At 50.4% G+C, this 18,114-nt stretch overlaps 1 protein-coding gene across 5 annotated transcripts in view; it reads left to right on the top strand.

The window, feature by feature from the left end:
- LOC140392647 (uncharacterized) overlaps window positions 1-17,686 on the top strand; it is a 149,139-nt gene extending 131,453 nt beyond the window's left edge. For all 5 annotated transcript variants that reach the window (XM_072478118.1, XM_072478116.1, XM_072478115.1 and 2 more), the window contains 6 exons: window positions 11,169-11,329; window positions 14,004-14,066; window positions 14,838-14,966; window positions 16,137-16,249; window positions 16,859-16,956; window positions 17,102-17,686. In XM_072478118.1, coding sequence (XP_072334219.1) covers window positions 11,169-11,329; window positions 14,004-14,066; window positions 14,838-14,966; window positions 16,137-16,249; window positions 16,859-16,956; window positions 17,102-17,256 — 719 coding nt within the window. In that variant the 3' untranslated portion in view covers window positions 17,257-17,686. The remainder of the gene's footprint in view (window positions 1-11,168; window positions 11,330-14,003; window positions 14,067-14,837; window positions 14,967-16,136; window positions 16,250-16,858; window positions 16,957-17,101) is intronic.
- The last annotated feature ends 428 nt before the right edge of the window (window positions 17,687-18,114 follow it).

Here is an 18,114-nt window from a genome sequence, read left to right as displayed (position 1 = left end):
CTCCTTCAGCGTTACACCAGAGATTTCTCTGTTAGTGCCGCACTCCTTCAGCGCTACACCAGAGATTTCTCCGTCAGTGCCGCATTCCTTCAGCGTTACACCAGAGATTTCTCTGTTAATACCGCACTCCTTCAGCGCTACACCAGAGATTTCTCTGTCAGTGCCGCATTCCTTCAGCGCTACACCAGAGATTTCTCCGTCAGTGCCGCACTCCTTCAGCGCTACACCAGAGATTTCTCTGTCAGTGCCGCATTCCTTCAGCGCTACACCAGAGATTTCTCTGTTAGTGCCGCACTCCTTCAGCGCTACACCAGAGATTTCTGTGTTAATGCCGCACTCCTTCAGCGCTACACCAGAGATTTCTGTGTTAATGCCGCACTCCTTCAGCGCTACACCAGAGATTTCTGTGTTAATGCCGCACTCCTTCAGCGCTACACCAGAGATTTCTGTGTTAATGCCGCACTCCTTCAGCGCTACACCAGAGATTTCTCTGTTAATGCCGCACTCCTTCAGCGCTACACCAGAGATTTCTCTGTTAATGCCGCACTCCTTCAGCGTTACACCAGAGATTTCTGTGTTAATGCCGCACTCCTTCAGCGCTACACCAGAGATTTCTGTGTCAGTGCCGCGCTCCTTCAGCATTACACCAGAGATTTCTCTGTTAGTGCCGCACTCCTTCAGCGTTACACCAGAGATTTCTCTGTTAATACCGCACTCCTTCAGCGCTACACCAGAGATTTCTGTGTTAATGCCGCACTCCTTCAGCGTTACACCAGAGATTTCTCTGTCAGTGCCGCACTCCTTCAGCGCTACACCAGAGATTTCTCTGTTAGTGCCGCATTCCTTCAGCGCTACACCAGAGATTTCTGTGTCAGTGCCGCGCTCCTTCAGCGTTACACCAGAGATTTCTGTGTCAGTGCCGCGCTCCTTCAGCGTTACACCAGAGATTTCTCTGTTAGTGCCGCACTCCTTCAGCGTTACACCAGAGATTTCTCTGTTAATACCGCACTCCTTCAGCGCTACACCAGAGATTTCTGTGTTAATGCCGCACTCCTTCAGCGTTACACCAGAGATTTCTCTGTTAATGCCGCACTCCTTCAGCGCTACACCAGAGATTTCTGTGTTAATGCCGCACTCCTTCAGCGCTACACCAGAGATTTCTCTGTCAGTGCCGCACTCCTTCAGCGCTACACCAGAGATTTCTCTGTCAGTGCCGCGCTCCTTCAACGCTACACCAGAGATTTCTCTGTTAGTGCCGCACTCCTTCAGCGCTACACCAGAGATTTCTCTGTTAATGCCGCACTCCTTCAGCGCTACACCAGAGATTTCTCTGTTAATACCGCACTCCTTCAGCGCTACACCAGAGATTTCTCTGTTAATGCCGCACTCCTTCAGCGCTACACCAGAGATTTCTCTGTTAGTGCCGCACTCCTTCAGCGCTACACCAGAGATTTCTCTGTTAGTGCCGCACCCCTTCAGCGCTACACCAGAGATTTCTCTGTCAGTGCCGCACTCCTTCAGCGCTACACCAGAGATTTCTCTGTCAGTGTCGCACTCCTTCAGCACTACACCAGAGATTTCTGTGTTAGTGCCGCACTCCTTCAGCGCTACACCAGAGATTTCTCTCTCAGTGCCGCACTCCTTCAGCGCTACACCAGAGATTTCATTGTTAATACCGCACTCCTTCAGCGCTACACCAGAGATTTCTCTGTTAGTGCCGCACTCCTTCAGCGCTACACCAGAGATTTCTCTGTCAGTGCCGCGCTCCTTCAGCGCTACACCAGAGATTTCTCTGTCAGTGCCGCACTCCTTCAGCGCTACACCAGAGATTTCTCTGTTAATACCGCACTCCTTCAGCGCTGCACCAGAGATTTCTCTGTCAGTGCCGCACTCCTTCAGCGTTACACCAGAGATTTCTCTGTTAATACCGCACTCCTTCAGCGCTACACCAGAGATTTCTCAGTCAGTGCCGCACTCCTTCAGCGCTGCACCAGAGATTTCTCTGTCAGTGCCGCACTCCTTCAGCGCTACACCAGAGATTTCTCTGTCAGTGCCGCACTCCTTCAGCGCTACACCAGAGATTTCTCTGTTAATACCGCACTCCTTCAGCGCTACACCAGAGATTTCTCTGTTAATACTGCACTCCTTCAGCGCTACACCAGAGATTTCTCTGTTAGTGCCGCACTCCTTCAGCGTTACACCAGAGATTTCTGTGTTAGTGCCGCACTCCTTCAGCGCTACACCAGAGATTTCTCTGTTAATACGGCACTCCTTCAGCGCTACACCAGAGATTTCTCTGTTAGTGCCGCACTCCTTCAGCGCTACACCAGAGATTTCTCTGTCAGTGCCGCGCTCCTTCAGCGCTACACCAGAGATTTCTCTGTCAGTGCCGCACTCCTTCAGCGCTACACCAGAGATTTCACTGTCAGTGCCGCATTCCTTCAGCGCTACACCAGAGATTTCTCTGTCAGTGCCGCACTCCTTCAGCGTTACACCAGAGATTTCTCTGTCAGTGCCGCACTCCTTCAGCGTTACACCAGAGATTTCTCTGTTAATGCCGCACTCCTTCAGCGTTACACCAGAGATTTCTCTGTTAATACCGCACTCCTTCAGCGCTACACCAGAGATTTCTCTGTCAGTGCCGCACTCCTTCGGCGTTACACCAGAGATTTCTCTGTTAATGCCGCACTCCTTCAGCGTTACACCAGAGATTTCTCTGTTAATGCCGCACTCCTTCAGCGCTACACCAGAGATTTCTCTGTCAGTGCCGCACTCCTTCAGCGTTACACCAGAGATTTCTCTGTCAGTGCCGCATTCCTTCAGCGCTACACCAGAGATTTTTCTGTTAATGCCGCACTCCTTCAGCGCTACACCAGAGATTTCTCTGTTAATACCGCACTCCTTCAGCGCTACACCAGAGATTTCTCTGTTAATACCGCACTCCTTCAGCGCTACACCAGAGATTTCTCTGTTAATGCCGCACTCCTTCAGCGTTACACCAGTGATTTCTCTGTCAGTGCCGCACTCCTTCAGCGTTACACCAGAGATTTCTCTGTCAGTGCCGCATTCCTTCAGCGCTACACCAGAGATTTCTCTGTTAATACCGCACTCCTTCAGCGCTACACCAGAGATTTCTCTGTCAGTGCCGCACTCCTTCAGCGCTACACCAGAGATTTCTCAGTCAGTGCCGCACTCCTTCAGCGTTACACCAGAGATTTCTCTGTTAATGCCGCACTCCTTCAGCGTTACACCAGTGATTTCTCTGTCAGTGCCGCACTCCTTCAGCGTTACACCAGAGATTTCTCTGTCAGTGCCGCATTCCTTCAGCGCTACACCAGAGATTTCTCTGTTAATACCGCACTCCTTCAGCGCTACACCAGAGATTTCTCTGTTAATGCCGCACTCCTTCAGCGTTACACCAGACATTTCTCTGTTAATGCCGCACTCCTTCAGCGCTACACCAGAGATTTCTCTGTCAGTGCCGCTCTCCTTCAGCGTTACACCAGAGATTTCTCTGTTAATGCCGCACTCCTTCAGCGCTACACCAGAGATTTCTCTGTTAATACCGCACTCCTTCAGCGCTACACCAGAGATTTCTCTTTTTTTGCCGCACTCCTTCAGCGTTACACCAGAGATTTCTCTGTTAATGCCGCACTCCTTCAGCGTTGCACCAGAGATTTCTCTGTCAGTGCCGCACTCCTTCAGCGTTACACCAGAGATTTCTCTGTTAATACCGCACTCCTTCAGCGCTACACCAGAGATTTCTGTGTTAATGCCGCACTCCTTCAGCGCTACACCAGAGATTTCTCTGTTAGTGCCGCACTCCTTCAGCGCTACACCAGAGATTTCTGTGTTAGTGCCGCACTCCTTCAGCGCTACACCAGAGATTACTCTGTTAATACCGCACTCCTTCAGCGCTACACCAGAGATTTCTCTGTTAGTGCCGCACTCCTTCAGCGCTACACCAGAGATTTCTCTGTCAGTGCCGCGCTCCTTCAGCGCTACACCAGAGATTTCTGTGTCAGTGCCGCACTCCTTCAGCGCTACACCAGAGATTTCTCTGTTAATACCGCACTCCTTCAGCGCTACACCAGAGATTTCTCTGTCAGTGCCGCACTCCTTCAGCGTTACACCAGAGATTTCTCAGTCAGTGCCGCACTCCTTCAGCGTTACACCAGAGATTTCTCTGTCAGTGCCGCACTCCTTCAGCGCTACACCAGAGATTTCTCTGTTAATACCGCACTCCTTCAGCGCTACACCAGAGATTTCTCTGTTAATCCCGCACTCCTTCAGCGTTACACCAGAGATTTCTCAGTTAGTGCCGCACTCCTTCAGCGCTACACCAGAGATTTCTCTGTTAGTGCCGCACTCCTTCAGCGCTACACCAGAGATTTCTCTGTTAATGCCGCACTCCTTCAGCGCTACACCAGAGATTTCTCTGTTAATACCGCACTCCTTCAGCGTTACACCAGAGATTTCTCAGTTAGTGCCGCACTCCTTCAGCGCTACACCAGAGATTTCTCTGTTATTGCCGCACTCCTTCAGCGCTACACCAGAGATTTCTCTGTTAATGCCGCACTCCTTCAGCGCTACACCAGAGATTTCTCTGTCAGTGCCGCACTCCTTCAGCGCTACACCAGAGATTTCTCTGTCAGTGCAGCACTCCTTCAGCGCTACACCAGAGATTTCTCTGTTAGTGCCGCATTCCTTCAGCGCTACACCAGAGATTTCTCTGTTAATGCCGCACTCCTTCAGCGCTACACCAGAGATTTCTCTGTTAGTGCCGCATTCCTTCAGCGCTACACCAGAGATTTCTCTGTTAATGCCGCACTCCTTCAGCGCTACACCAGAGATTTCTCTGTTAATGCCGCATTCCTTCAGCGTTACACCAGAGATTTCTCTGTTAGTGCCGCATTCCTTCAGCGCTACACCAGAGATTTCTCTGTTAATACCGCACTCCTTCAGCGTTACACTAGAGATGTCTCTGTCAGTGCCGCACTCCTTCAGCGTTACACCAGAGATTTCTCAGTCAGTGCCGCACTCCTTCAGCATTACACCAGAGATTTCTCTGTCAGTGCCGCACTCCTTCAGCGCTACACCAGAGATTTCTCTGTTAATACCGCACTCCTTCAGCGTTACACCAGAGATGTCTCTGTCAGTGCCGCACTCCTTCAGCGTTACACCAGAGATTTCTCAGTCAGTGCCGCACTCCTTCAGCGTTACACCAGAGATTTCTCTGTCAGTGCCGCACTCCTTCAGCGTTACACCAGAGATTTCTCTGTTAGTGCCGCACTCCTTCAGCGTTACACCAGAGATTTCTCTGTTAGTGCCGCACTCCTTCAGCGTTACACCAGAGATTTCTCTGTCAGTGCCGCACTACTTCAGCGTTACACCAGAGATTTCTCTGTTAATGCCGCACTCCTTCAGCGCTACACCAGAGATTTCTCTGCCAGTGCCGCACTCCTTCAGCGTTACACCAGAGATTTCTCTGTCAGTGCCGCACTCCTTCAGCGCTACACCAGAGATTTCTCTGTCAGTGACGCACTCCTTCAGCGCTACACCAGAGATTTCTCAGTTAATGCTGCACTCCTTCAGCGCTACACCAGAGATTTCTCTGTTAGTGCCGCACTCCTTCAGCGTTACACCAGAGATTTCTCTGTCAGTGACTCACTCCTTCAGTGCTACACCAGAGATTTCTCTGTCAGTGCCGCACTCCTTCAGCGCTACACCAGAGATTTCTCAGTTAGTGCCGCACTCCTTCAGCGCTACACCAGAGATTTCTCTGTTAATGCCGCACTCCTTCAGCGCTACACCAGAGATTTCTCTGTTAATACCGCACTCCTTCAGCGCTACACCAGAGATTTCTCTGTTAATACCGCACTCCTTCAGCGCTACACCAGAGATTTCTCTGTTAATGCCGCACTCCTTCAGCGTTACACCAGAGATTTCTCTGTCAGTGGCGCACTCCTTCAGCGTTACACCAGAGATTTCTCTGTTAATGCCGCACTCCTTCAGCGCTACACCAGAGATTTCTGTGTTAATGCCGCACTCCTTCAGCGCTACACCAGAGATTTCTCTGTTAGTGCCGCACTCCTTCAGCGCTACACCAGAGATTTCTGTGTTAGTGCCGCACTCCTTCAGCGCTACACCAGAGATTTCTCTGTTAGTACCGCATTCCTTCAGCGCTACACCAGAGATTTCTCTGTCAGTGCCGCACTCCTTCAGCGCTACACCAGAGATTTCTCTGTTAGTGCCGCACTCCTTCAGCGCTACACCAGAGATTTCTCTGTTAATACCGCACTCCTTCAGCGCTACACCAGAGATTTCTCTGTCAGTGCCGCACTCCTTCAGCGTTACACCAGAGATTTCTCTGTTAATGCCGCACTCCTTCAGCGTTACACCAGAGATTTCTCTGTTAATGCCGCACTCCTTCAGCGCTACACCAGAGATTTCTCTGTCAGTGCCGCACTCCTTCAGCGCTACACCAGAGATTTCTCTGTTAGTGCCGCACTCCTTCAGCGTTACACCAGAGATTTCTCTGTCAGTGCCGCATTCCTTCAGCGCTACACCGGAGATTTCTCTGTCAGTGCCGCACTCCTTCAGCGCTACACCAGAGATTTCTCAGTCAGTGCCGCATTCCTTCAGCGCTACACCAGAGATTTCTCTGTCAGTGCCGCACTCCTTCAGCGCTACACCAGAGATTTCTCTGTCAGTGCCGCATTCCTTCAGCGCTACACCAGAGATTTCTCTGTTAATGCCGCACTCCTTCAGCGCTACACCAGAGATTTCTCTGTTAATACCGCACTCCTTCAGCGCTACACCAGAGATTTCTCTGTTAATACCGCACTCCTTCAGCGTTACACCAGAGATTTCTCTGTCAGTGTCGCACTCCTTCAGCGCTACACCAGAGATTTCTCTGTCAGTGCCGCACTCCTTCAGCGCTACACCAGAGATTTCTCTGTCGGTGTCGCACTCCTTCAGCGCTACACCAGAGATTTCTCTGTCAGTGTCGCACTCCTTCAGCGCTACACCAGAGATTTCTCTGTCAGTGCCGCACTCCTTCAGCGTTACACCAGAGATTTCTCTGTTATTACCGCACTCCTTCAGCGCTACACCAGAGATTTCTCAGTTAGTGCCGCACTCCTTCAGCGTTACACCAGAGATTTCTCTGTTAATGCCGCACTCCTTCAGCGCTACACCAGAGATTTCTCTGTTAATGCCGCACTCCTTCAGCGCTACACCAGAGATTTCTCTGTTAGTGCCGCACTCCTTCAGCGTTACACCAGAGATTTCTCAGTTAGTACCGCACTCCTTCAGCGTTACACCTGAGATTTCTCTGTTAATGCCGCACTCCTTCAGCGTTACACCAGAGATTTCTCTGGTAGTGCCGCACTCCTTCAGCGCTACACCAGAGATTTCTCTGTCAGTGCCGCACTCCTTCAGCGTTACACCAGAGATTTCTCTGTTAATGCCGCACTCCTTCAGCGCTACACCAGAGATTTCTCCGTCAGTGCCGCACTCCTTCAGCGCTACACCAGAGAATTCTCTGTCAGTGCCGCACTCCTTCAGCGCTACACCAGAGATTTCTCCGTCAGTGCCGCATTCCTTCAGCGCTACACCAGAGATTTCTCCGTCAGTGCCGCATTCCTTCAGCGTTACACCAGAGATTTCTCTGTTAATGCCGCACTCCTTCAGCGCTACACCAGAGATTTCTGTGTTAATGCCGCACTCCTTCAGCGCTACACCAGAGATTTCTCTGTTAATACCGCACTCCTTCAGCGCTACACCAGAGATTTCTCCGTCAGTGCCGCATTCCTTTAGCGTTACACCAGAGATTTCTCTGTTAATGCCGCACTCCTTCAGCGCTACACCAGAGATTTCTGTGTTAATACCGCACTCCTTCAGCGCTACACCAGAGATTTCTCTGTTAATACCGCACTCCTTCAGCACTACACCAGAGATTTCTCCGTCAGTGCCGCACTCCTTCAGCGTTACACCAGAGATTTCTCTGTCAGTGCCGCACTCCTTCAGCGCTACACCAGAGATTTCTCTGTTAGTGCCGCACTCCTTCAGCGTTACACCAGAGATTTCTCTATCAGTGCCGCACTCCTTCAGCGTTACACCACAGATTTCTCTGTTAATGCCGCACTCCTTCAGCGCTACACCAGAGATTTCTCAGTTAGTGCCGCACTCCTTCAGCGTTACACCAGAGATTTCTCTGTTAATGCCGCACTCCTTCAGCGCTGCACCAGAGATTTCTCTGTTAATACCGCACTCCTTCAGCGCTGCACCAGAGATTTCTCTGTTAATACCGCACTCCTTCAGCGCTGCACCAGAGATTTCTCTGTTAATGCCGCACTCCTTCAGCGCTACACCAGAGATTTCTCTGTTAGTGCCGCACTCCTTCAGCGTTACACCAGAGATTTCTCAGTTAGTGCTGCACTCCTTCAGCGTTACACCAGAGATTTCTCTGTTAATGCCGCACTCCTTCAGCGTTACACCAGAGATTTCTCTGTCAGTGCCGCACTCCTTCAGCGCTACACCAGAGATTTCTCTGTCAGTGCCGCACTCCTTCAGCGTTACACCAGAGATTTCTCTGTTAATGCCGCACTCCTTCAGCGCCACACCAGAGATTTCTCCGTCAGTGCCGCATTCCTTCAGCGCTACACCAGAGATTTCTCTGTCAGTGCCGCACTCCTTCAGCGTTACACCAGAGATTTCTCTGTCAGTGCCGCACTCCTTCAGCGTTACACCAGAGATTTCTCTGTTAATGCCGCACTCCTTCAGCGCTACACCAGAGATTTCTCTGTCAGTGCCGCACTCCTTCAGCGCTGCACCAGAGATTTCACTGTCCGTGCCGCACTCCTTCAGCGTTACACCAGAGATTTCTCTGTTAGTGCCGCACTCCTTCAGCGCTACACCAGAGATTTCTCCGTCAGTGCCGCATTCCTTCAGCGTTACACCAGAGATTTCTCTGTTAATACCGCACTCCTTCAGCGCTACACCAGAGATTTCTCTGTCAGTGCCGCATTCCTTCAGCGCTACACCAGAGATTTCTCCGTCAGTGCCGCACTCCTTCAGCGCTACACCAGAGATTTCTCTGTCAGTGCCGCATTCCTTCAGCGCTACACCAGAGATTTCTCTGTTAGTGCCGCACTCCTTCAGCGCTACACCAGAGATTTCTGTGTTAATGCCGCACTCCTTCAGCGCTACACCAGAGATTTCTGTGTTAATGCCGCACTCCTTCAGCGCTACACCAGAGATTTCTGTGTTAATGCCGCACTCCTTCAGCGCTACACCAGAGATTTCTGTGTTAATGCCGCACTCCTTCAGCGCTACACCAGAGATTTCTCTGTTAATGCCGCACTCCTTCAGCGCTACACCAGAGATTTCTCTGTTAATGCCGCACTCCTTCAGCGTTACACCAGAGATTTCTGTGTTAATGCCGCACTCCTTCAGCGCTACACCAGAGATTTCTGTGTCAGTGCCGCGCTCCTTCAGCATTACACCAGAGATTTCTCTGTTAGTGCCGCACTCCTTCAGCGTTACACCAGAGATTTCTCTGTTAATACCGCACTCCTTCAGCGCTACACCAGAGATTTCTGTGTTAATGCCGCACTCCTTCAGCGTTACACCAGAGATTTCTCTGTCAGTGCCGCACTCCTTCAGCGCTACACCAGAGATTTCTCTGTTAGTGCCGCATTCCTTCAGCGCTACACCAGAGATTTCTGTGTCAGTGCCGCGCTCCTTCAGCGTTACACCAGAGATTTCTGTGTCAGTGCCGCGCTCCTTCAGCGTTACACCAGAGATTTCTCTGTTAGTGCCGCACTCCTTCAGCGTTACACCAGAGATTTCTCTGTTAATACCGCACTCCTTCAGCGCTACACCAGAGATTTCTGTGTTAATGCCGCACTCCTTCAGCGTTACACCAGAGATTTCTCTGTTAATGCCGCACTCCTTCAGCGCTACACCAGAGATTTCTGTGTTAATGCCGCACTCCTTCAGCGCTACACCAGAGATTTCTCTGTTAATGCCGCACTCCTTCAGCGCTACACCAGAGATTTCTCTGTTAATGCCGCACTCCTTCAGCGCTACACCAGAGATTTCTCTGTTAATGCCGCACTCCTTCAGCGTTACACCAGAGATTTCTGTGTTAATGCCGCACTCCTTCAGCGCTACACCAGAGATTTCTGTGTTAATGCCGCACTCCTTCAGCGCTACACCAGAGATTTCTGTGTTAGTGCCGCACTCCTTCAGCGCTACACCAGAGATTTCTCTGTTAGTGCCGCACTCCTTCAGCGCTACACCAGAGATTTCTGTGTCAGTGCCGCGCTCCTTCAGTGCGAAACCAGAGATTTCACGGCTGACACCAGCTCTGCAATTGTAGGGTTACTGTGATGAATGGGGAACAGGGTACACTTCTCCATATCAGATCATCTGAATTTTACAGAACAGACCAAGGCCATTGAGCCCATGTATGAGCTGACTGTCCCAGTGCTATCCCCTTAGTCCCACTCTCCTGCCCATTTTCAATGTTCTTTTTCTAAGTCATTTCTGGATTCCGTCTCCACCAGATTTGATGTTGATAGTGTTCTCCATCCATCTACAATTCCCCACTGCAATTTCCTTGTCAGCTTCTGGTGATTTCCTGGTTCTGAAATCGAGTTACCGATCCATGGAGCGAGTTTCTTCGCAATTGACTTTCTCAAAATGCCGAATAAATTTTGAGGCACACCACCAGATTTCCTTCAATGTTTACAAAGAATGAGTTTCCATTAAAGCTGCCGGCCAGACTCTGGGCTCCCAGCTCTGCGGTGCTGGATCGACAGCCACGCACATGTGTACCTCACTCTTCATGCATTACAGTGGGAGGAATTGAGGAGTGAGAGCAGATGTAATGACCTGTCCAATGCCGCTGGACACTACAGTGAGCTCCACCTTGCTGGGTGGGAAGTGGAGCTGCCGAGTAGGAGTCCTGCCCTGATTTGCTTCCCACCTTCCCCATGAAGGCTGTGACGCCCCACAGAGTAGAATAACCACGCCCTAATGACGGGTGAAGGTTTGCCGGTCGACCGCACGTCCATGGTACTGTTGTAGTCACTCTCGCGCAAAGTGACAGTCGAATGAGGGAAGAATGTAAATGGATTTTGATGGTTTCTGTTTTACAGGGACGAGGACGTGGCATGGCCACGGGCAGAACCCTCTGGACAGGGAGGTTGCACAGCTGAATATCCGAGATTCTTGCGAGAGTGACGGGGAGCAGCTCCAGCGAGATGAGGCGTTGGCTCGACTCTTGCAGGAAGAGGAGGAATTGAGGCTGGTGCAGCTGGTAAGTGACTCAATTGGAGCATCTGGGCTCTCAGGCTGTGGTCGCTGATGGGATAGTGTGAGGCGATCTCCAATCCTTAATGTGCAGCACGGCTGATCGTTCAATTATTTAATGGGTTTAAACATCCAGTTGTCCTCATCATTAAATGTTCACTTCAGCCTCCCTATCTCTGTAATATCCTCCAGACCTACCACCCTCCCTATCTCTGGAACCTCCTCCAGCCCATACTACCCTCCCTCCACCACCCTCCCTATCTCTGTAATATCCTCCAGACCTACCACCCTCACTATCTCTAACCACTTCCAGCCCCTACCTCCCTCACTATCTCTGTAACCTCCTCCAGCTCTACCACCCTCCCTCCACCACCCTCCCTATCTCTGTAACCTCCTCCAGCCCTACCACCCTCCCTATCTCTCTAACCTCCTCCAGCCCCTACCTCCCTCCCTATCTTTGTAACCTCCTCCAGCTCCTACCACCTTCACTATCTTTGTAACCTCCTCCAGCTCTACCACCCTCCCTCCACCACCCTCACTATCTCTGTAACCTCCTCCAGCCCTACCACCCTCCCTATCTCTCTAACCTCCTCCAGCCCCTACCTCCCTCCCTATCTCTGTAACCTCCTCCAGCCACTACCTCCCTCCCTATCTCTGTAACCTCCTCCAGCCCTACTACCCTCCCTGTCTCTGTAACCTCCTCCAGCCACTACCACCCTCCCTATCTCTGTAACCTCCTCCAGCCACTACCACCCTCACTATCTCTAACCTCCTCCAGCCACTACCTCCCTCCCTATCTCTGTAACCTCCTCCAGCTCCTACCACCCTCACTATCTCTGTAACCTCCTCCAGCCCTACTACCCTCCCGATCTCTGTAACCTTCTCCAGCCCTACCACCCTCCCTATCTCTGTAACCTCTTTCTGCCCCAAATACCTTCCCGATTTCTATAACCTCCTCCAGCCCCAAATACCCTCCTTACTTTTATAATCTCCTCCAGCCCATACAACCCTCCCTATCCCTGGAATTCTGTGGTTAAACCTCTTTGGCTCACTCTCGCTCTCTTTGGCTCACTCTCGCTCTCTTTGGCTCACTCTCGCTCTCTCTGGCTCACTCTCGCTCTCTCTGGCTCACTCTCGCTCTCTCTGGCTCACTCTCGCTCTCTCTGGCTCACTCTCGCTCTCTCTGGCTCACTCTCGCTCTCTCTGGCTGCTAATAACCTACCATTTGGCCACCTGTCCAATGTGGCCTGGTGCCACATTTGAATTGATGTTGAAGGGGCCCCTCATTGAACGTGGCAGCTCCCACGTGTTAGCCCAATCACAGAATACGGTTACCTTTTCACCCGAGTGAAATCAAAGATAAAGTGTCGAAAGAATTTTTAATTGGGGAAGTTTCATGGAGTTTCGAGAAGAAATGAAACATTGATTTTCCGTAGCGATGATTGGATGATTTACTTTTGAAAGCAGTTGAGTTGAAGCTGGTTATCGTTTTCCGAAGGGAAGGTGGATGAGTATGTGGCTGTGAGTTAAAGGGAAAAGTACAGACATTCAGTCCTCCGCGTCTCGAAGAACGAAGAACAATACAGCACAGGAACAGGCCCTTCGGCCTCCAAGCCTGCGCCGATCATGTGTCCTATCTAAACCAACCACCTGTATCCTTCTACACCCAGTCTGTTCATGTGCCTATCCAGATAAGTCTTAAAGGTCGCTAACGTATATGTCTCAACCACCTCCCTTGGCAGGGTATTCCAGGCCACCACCACCCTCTTGTGTAAAAAAAAAAAAAACTTCCCCCGCACATCTCCACTGAACCTTTCCCCCCTCACCTTGAACTTGTGCCCCCGTGTAATTGTCGTTTCCGCCCTGGGGAAAACTGTTCACCCTATCTATACCCCTAATAATTTTATAAACTTCTATCAGGTCGCCCCTCAGCCTCCGTCTCTCTCGGGAGAACAATCCCAATGTATTCAATCTCTCCTCATAGCTAATACCCTCCATACCAGGTAACATCCTGGTAAACCTTTTCTGTACTCTCTCCAAAGCCTCCACAAAAGCCTCCCTTCTGGTAGTGCGGTGACCAGAATTGGACACAGTATTCCAAATGTGACCCAACCAACGTTCCATATAATTGTAACATAATTTTTGAGCTTTTATATTTGATACCCTGTCCTATGAAGGCAAGCATGCCATATGCTTCCTTTACCGGCGTTTTCCCCTGTGTGGCCACTTTTAAGGATCTGTGGACCTGCACACCCAGATCTCTCTGTGTCTCTATGCTCCTGATGGTTCTGCCATTTAATTTATAGCTCCCACCTGAATTGGATCTATGAAAATGCATCACCTCGCATTTGTCTGGGTTAAATTCCATCTACCATTTCTCTGCCCAATTTTGCAGCCTATCTATATCCTGTTGTATTCTCTGACAATCTTCATCATTATCCTCAACTCCTGCAATCTTAGTATCATCCGCAAACTTGCTAGTCAGACCCGCTACGTTTACTTCCAAGTCATTTATATATATATATATTACAAGGTCCGGAGCGTGGCTCTGCTCTGCCAGCCTTTCCTGCTCCCTCTGAAGGGTTCGATATGAAGTATTGTGGCACGTTCCTTCTCGCAGTGTTCCACATCTTGCCTCCTCTCTGAACCTGACCATGTGTTCGAAAAAAAATCTCTTGCAGAGATCAAAGAGCCAAAGGAACCAAGAGGAGGACTTCCGTACAGCGCAGGTGGCACAGGACGAGGTAACGTCCAGGCAACGGGTGTGGCTGTTCTTGTGCAATGAGTGTAACCAGGAACGTTGAGGCTTGTTTGAGGTTTTTTTGCACCAGATATTTCCCCCCGGTGATGTGGGCCGTGGTTGCCTTTTATTGCCACTGATGCGCTCCTGCCTTTATTCCCCAGTATCTCGGTCAGGGGTGCTGGGCTGTCAAACAGGGGAACCCTCACTGCATTTCTAACTTGCTGGATGTAACAGATACTTTGGTAGGTGGGATACGTGGCCAGGTAATGCTGGGTAGCTGGTACACAGCGCTGACCAATGGGATGTCCCACCGGCCCTGAACGGCAGGTTAATTTTGCTGATTTATTGTCAACCGGGGCCCCAGAACGAGGCCCCAATCTCCCCGGCAACTGAAGGACCCGGGACCTCAGTCTGATGGTGACATTGGTTGTGGGGCTTCACCGTGAGATGTTCATAGTAGGTGTCAGCCTTGACTCGGTGGATAGCACTCGCACCTCTGATACTGTGGTCATGGGTTCAAGCTCAACTGCAGAGACGTGAGAAGCTGAAGGTGCCGTCTTTTGCATGAAGCTTGTCTGCCCCTTCGGGTAGGTGTGAAAGATCCCATGGCATTATTTTGAAGAGCTGGGCTGGTGCCTTGGCCAATATTCATCCCTCAATAACATCACAAATGCAGCTTATTAATGGTTTATAAATGGAAACTTTATATAAATATTGCTGTCCAGTTTACTTTTGATTGGACAAGAGCTAAGACCAAGTCTGCTTCTACCAGGAAATAGCAAAGTACATTCAGAGGCAAGAAGTGAAAGCTCACAAACAGTCCAAGGGGCTGGACCAGCGGCTGATGAGGAGAGAGTATTCCGAAGAAAGCAGTGATTCCTCGGAGAGGCAGAAGAGGCGGGTAAGGAGAGTGGATAAAAATCGGGATGCGGAACATCAGTTTCCAGTACAGTCTAAAGGATCCATCTTGTTTGATTTAATCACATGATTGGCGTCATTTAAACATCGGTGCAGTCGTCCATCGTCTGGTTTGGAGTTTACCCATGTTTGCCTTAATGACAATATACCAATCATAGAATGACGAGGGCAACACGGCGGTGCAGTGGTTAGCACTTCTGCCTCACGAAATGAAATGAAAATCGCTTATTGTCCCGAGTAGGCTTCAATGAAGTTACTGTGACAAGCCCCTAGTCGCCACATTCCGGCGCCTGTTCGGGGAGGCTGGTACGGGAATTGAACCGTGCTGCTGGCCTGCCTTGGTCTGCTTTCAAAGCCAGCGATTTAGCCCAGTGTGCTTGTAGCCCCTTGAGCTAAACCACTCACGGCGCCGAGGTCCCAGGTTCAATCCCAGCTCTGTCCGTGTGGAGTTTGCACATTCTTGCTGTGTTTGGGTTTCGCCCCCACAACCCAAAGGTGTGCAGGTTGGGCGGATTGGCCACGCTAAATTGCCCCTTAATTGGAAAAAATGATTGGGTACCCTAAAAAAAAAAAAAATTTTAATCATAGAATGATATACCAAAAGAAGTGGTCATTTGACCCATCATTGTGATCTCTGCATTGTCATTGTCATTACAGAGTGGTAGAAGCTCCCAGCAACCCTGCCATCAAATGGTTCAGCTTCTTAACAGGAAGGGGTTAGGGTTTGTGTGTCTTTCTGCTGGGCCGTGATGCCCAGTTTCCATTCTCCTTTCCCCAGTATGGTGATTTCCCCCAGCTCCTCACTGGATGTGCCAACAATTAATTGGTGCTCTGCTGAGGTTGGGATCCTTCATGCATTAATCTTGGTTTAACATCCAATTCGGCCGGATCACCCCTCACCTGGTGTAGTGAGTGCAGCACCGTTTGCAACAGCAATCACAGGATGTCAATCGGGAGCAGGAATGCTGCATAAACTTTCCTCTGCCTCAGCAGTTGCTGCACGAGGTTAACTAGACTCGGCAGTGACTGGGAGGCAAACCAGAGACAGGCAAGGTCCGTACAGCTCTATTACTAAGTCAACTGATGGGCCACTGGATAGGGGGCGGGAAAGGGGGATGGTCCAGGTTTTATTGGCGTCGTCCTTCATTTCCAGAGTCTAGCAGACTCCACTCGACAAGAGCGACTGAACTCGGGAGGATTTCCGTCACCGAGTGGGGAGCAGACTCCAGAGAGGGGATCGCCCACAGAGCAACTGCAGAGAGCCAGGTAAGGACTTCCAGTGATATCACCAACCAGTGCTGGCAGGAAGGAGGGAAATGGCTTCAAACTGGGGGTTGGGCGCCTGTAATCCACATGTGCACTTTTCCTTCTCTCCAACCTTGCTCTGTCTTCTACCGAAGTTGGCAACCTCTTTTGAGGGGATGTTTACATCTGTGATGTGTGAGGAGGGGAGTGGGTATTTCCAGTCCGGTTCACTGAGTGCAGTGACTCCAATATTACCAAAAGCAACCCCCCCCCCGCCGAACAGCACCAAGGACAACTATAGCAGCGCCACCTGGTGGCATTGGTACCAACCTCAGCCCAGACTGGGCTCTGACATTGGGCCCGAGTGGTCTGCATGTTTCAGCAGCTCACCGAATAAACCCTGATGTGTGGGGGTCCCTTTAACTCTCATCATTCAATCTTTCCACACTCAAGACTAAATGAGAAACCTGCCCACCCAAATCTAGATTGTGCTGGGGACTGTCCAAAGACTCAAAGTTTCCATACGAACACCGAGTAACAGGAGTGAGTTACTTCTGTGGCAGATGTATCATTAAATAATTTTTAAAATACTGTGGGAAGAGATTAATGTGTTTTTTTGCTTTGCTGCAGGTATCCATTCCCCAGAAACATTGCTGAGGAGCTGGATCCAACCTTTCAAACCAAAAACACTGACCACGACTCTGACCTATTTCCTATTGTTCCATCAGGTAACACCGTCACATTCAGAACTTGATATAAAAACACCCTGATTAGATTGCAGCCTCTAATTTACTGCCATCTCTCGGTTGTTCTCTGTCCAATCTTGCTATCTGCTTGTTGGGTACTAACGTGTTCGCCTTTCTCCTGCTACAGCTTTGCCTCACCCCCGTACTGTGCCACCAGATGGTTTCTATGACTACCTGGATGATTCGTCCGAGCCGACATGTGTTCCACCAACCAGGCGACAGGAAGAGAAGCTGGTGAGACAGAAATCAAAGGAGAAGAAGGAAGGCTGCAAACAGCAGTGAGGACGCCTGGGCTGTGGAACAGAATGAGTGTGCTGGCCAACTGAGGAACCGCTGTGTATATGCAGACACACAGACAGACACACACACAGACAGACACACACACAGACAGACACACACACTCACACAGACACACTCACACTCACACACACACACACACACAGACACACAGACACACACACACACACAGACACACACACACACACAGACACACACACACACACAGACACACACACACACACAGACACACACAGACACACAGACACACACAGACACAGACACACACACACACAGACACACACACACACTGGGAAGCCTCTGTCTATATTTACGAGCACACACACGCATCCATTCAGAAGCCCCTCTCTATATGCTCACGCACACACATGCTCGAATTTTGTTCATCATAAAAGCTCCAGGTTTCCAGAACAGACTTTGTTTGAAGCACCGATGAATTATTTGTTTTGTGTTGTACACTGTTAAACCTCATGCCCCCGCACGCTCAGACTCCAGCTGTATTGAAGACTGGTTTGGACAGAAGGCAGCTTGATTATTCTCCCCCCCCCTCCTTTATTCCCTGGGCTCTCCAGAGCTCGAACAAATGTAACTGACCTGGTGTGGAAACTGCCAGCCATAACTGCACCCCCCCCCCAGCACTGAACTGTCCTGGGTGGGGAGATGGCAAACACGGCAGCCTTAACCCTGTCCTCACTCTCCAATCACTAGGAGAGGCGCAAGCAGCACTACATTCCCATCTTCCCATTGGCTAGACGGGAGCTGTAGCACCTGCCCAGAGCCAGCCCAATACTGCTAGACATCATGTTGTTAAGGAGAGCTGCAGCAGTTGAAAGCCAGTCCGTA

Source organism: Scyliorhinus torazame, chromosome 16 (assembly GCF_047496885.1).
Source record: "Scyliorhinus torazame isolate Kashiwa2021f chromosome 16, sScyTor2.1, whole genome shotgun sequence".
In the NCBI taxonomy this organism is placed as follows: Eukaryota; Metazoa; Chordata; class Chondrichthyes; order Carcharhiniformes; family Scyliorhinidae; genus Scyliorhinus; species Scyliorhinus torazame.
Note: the sequence above shows the minus strand (reverse complement) of the source record. Positions and strands in the feature narration are given on the sequence as shown.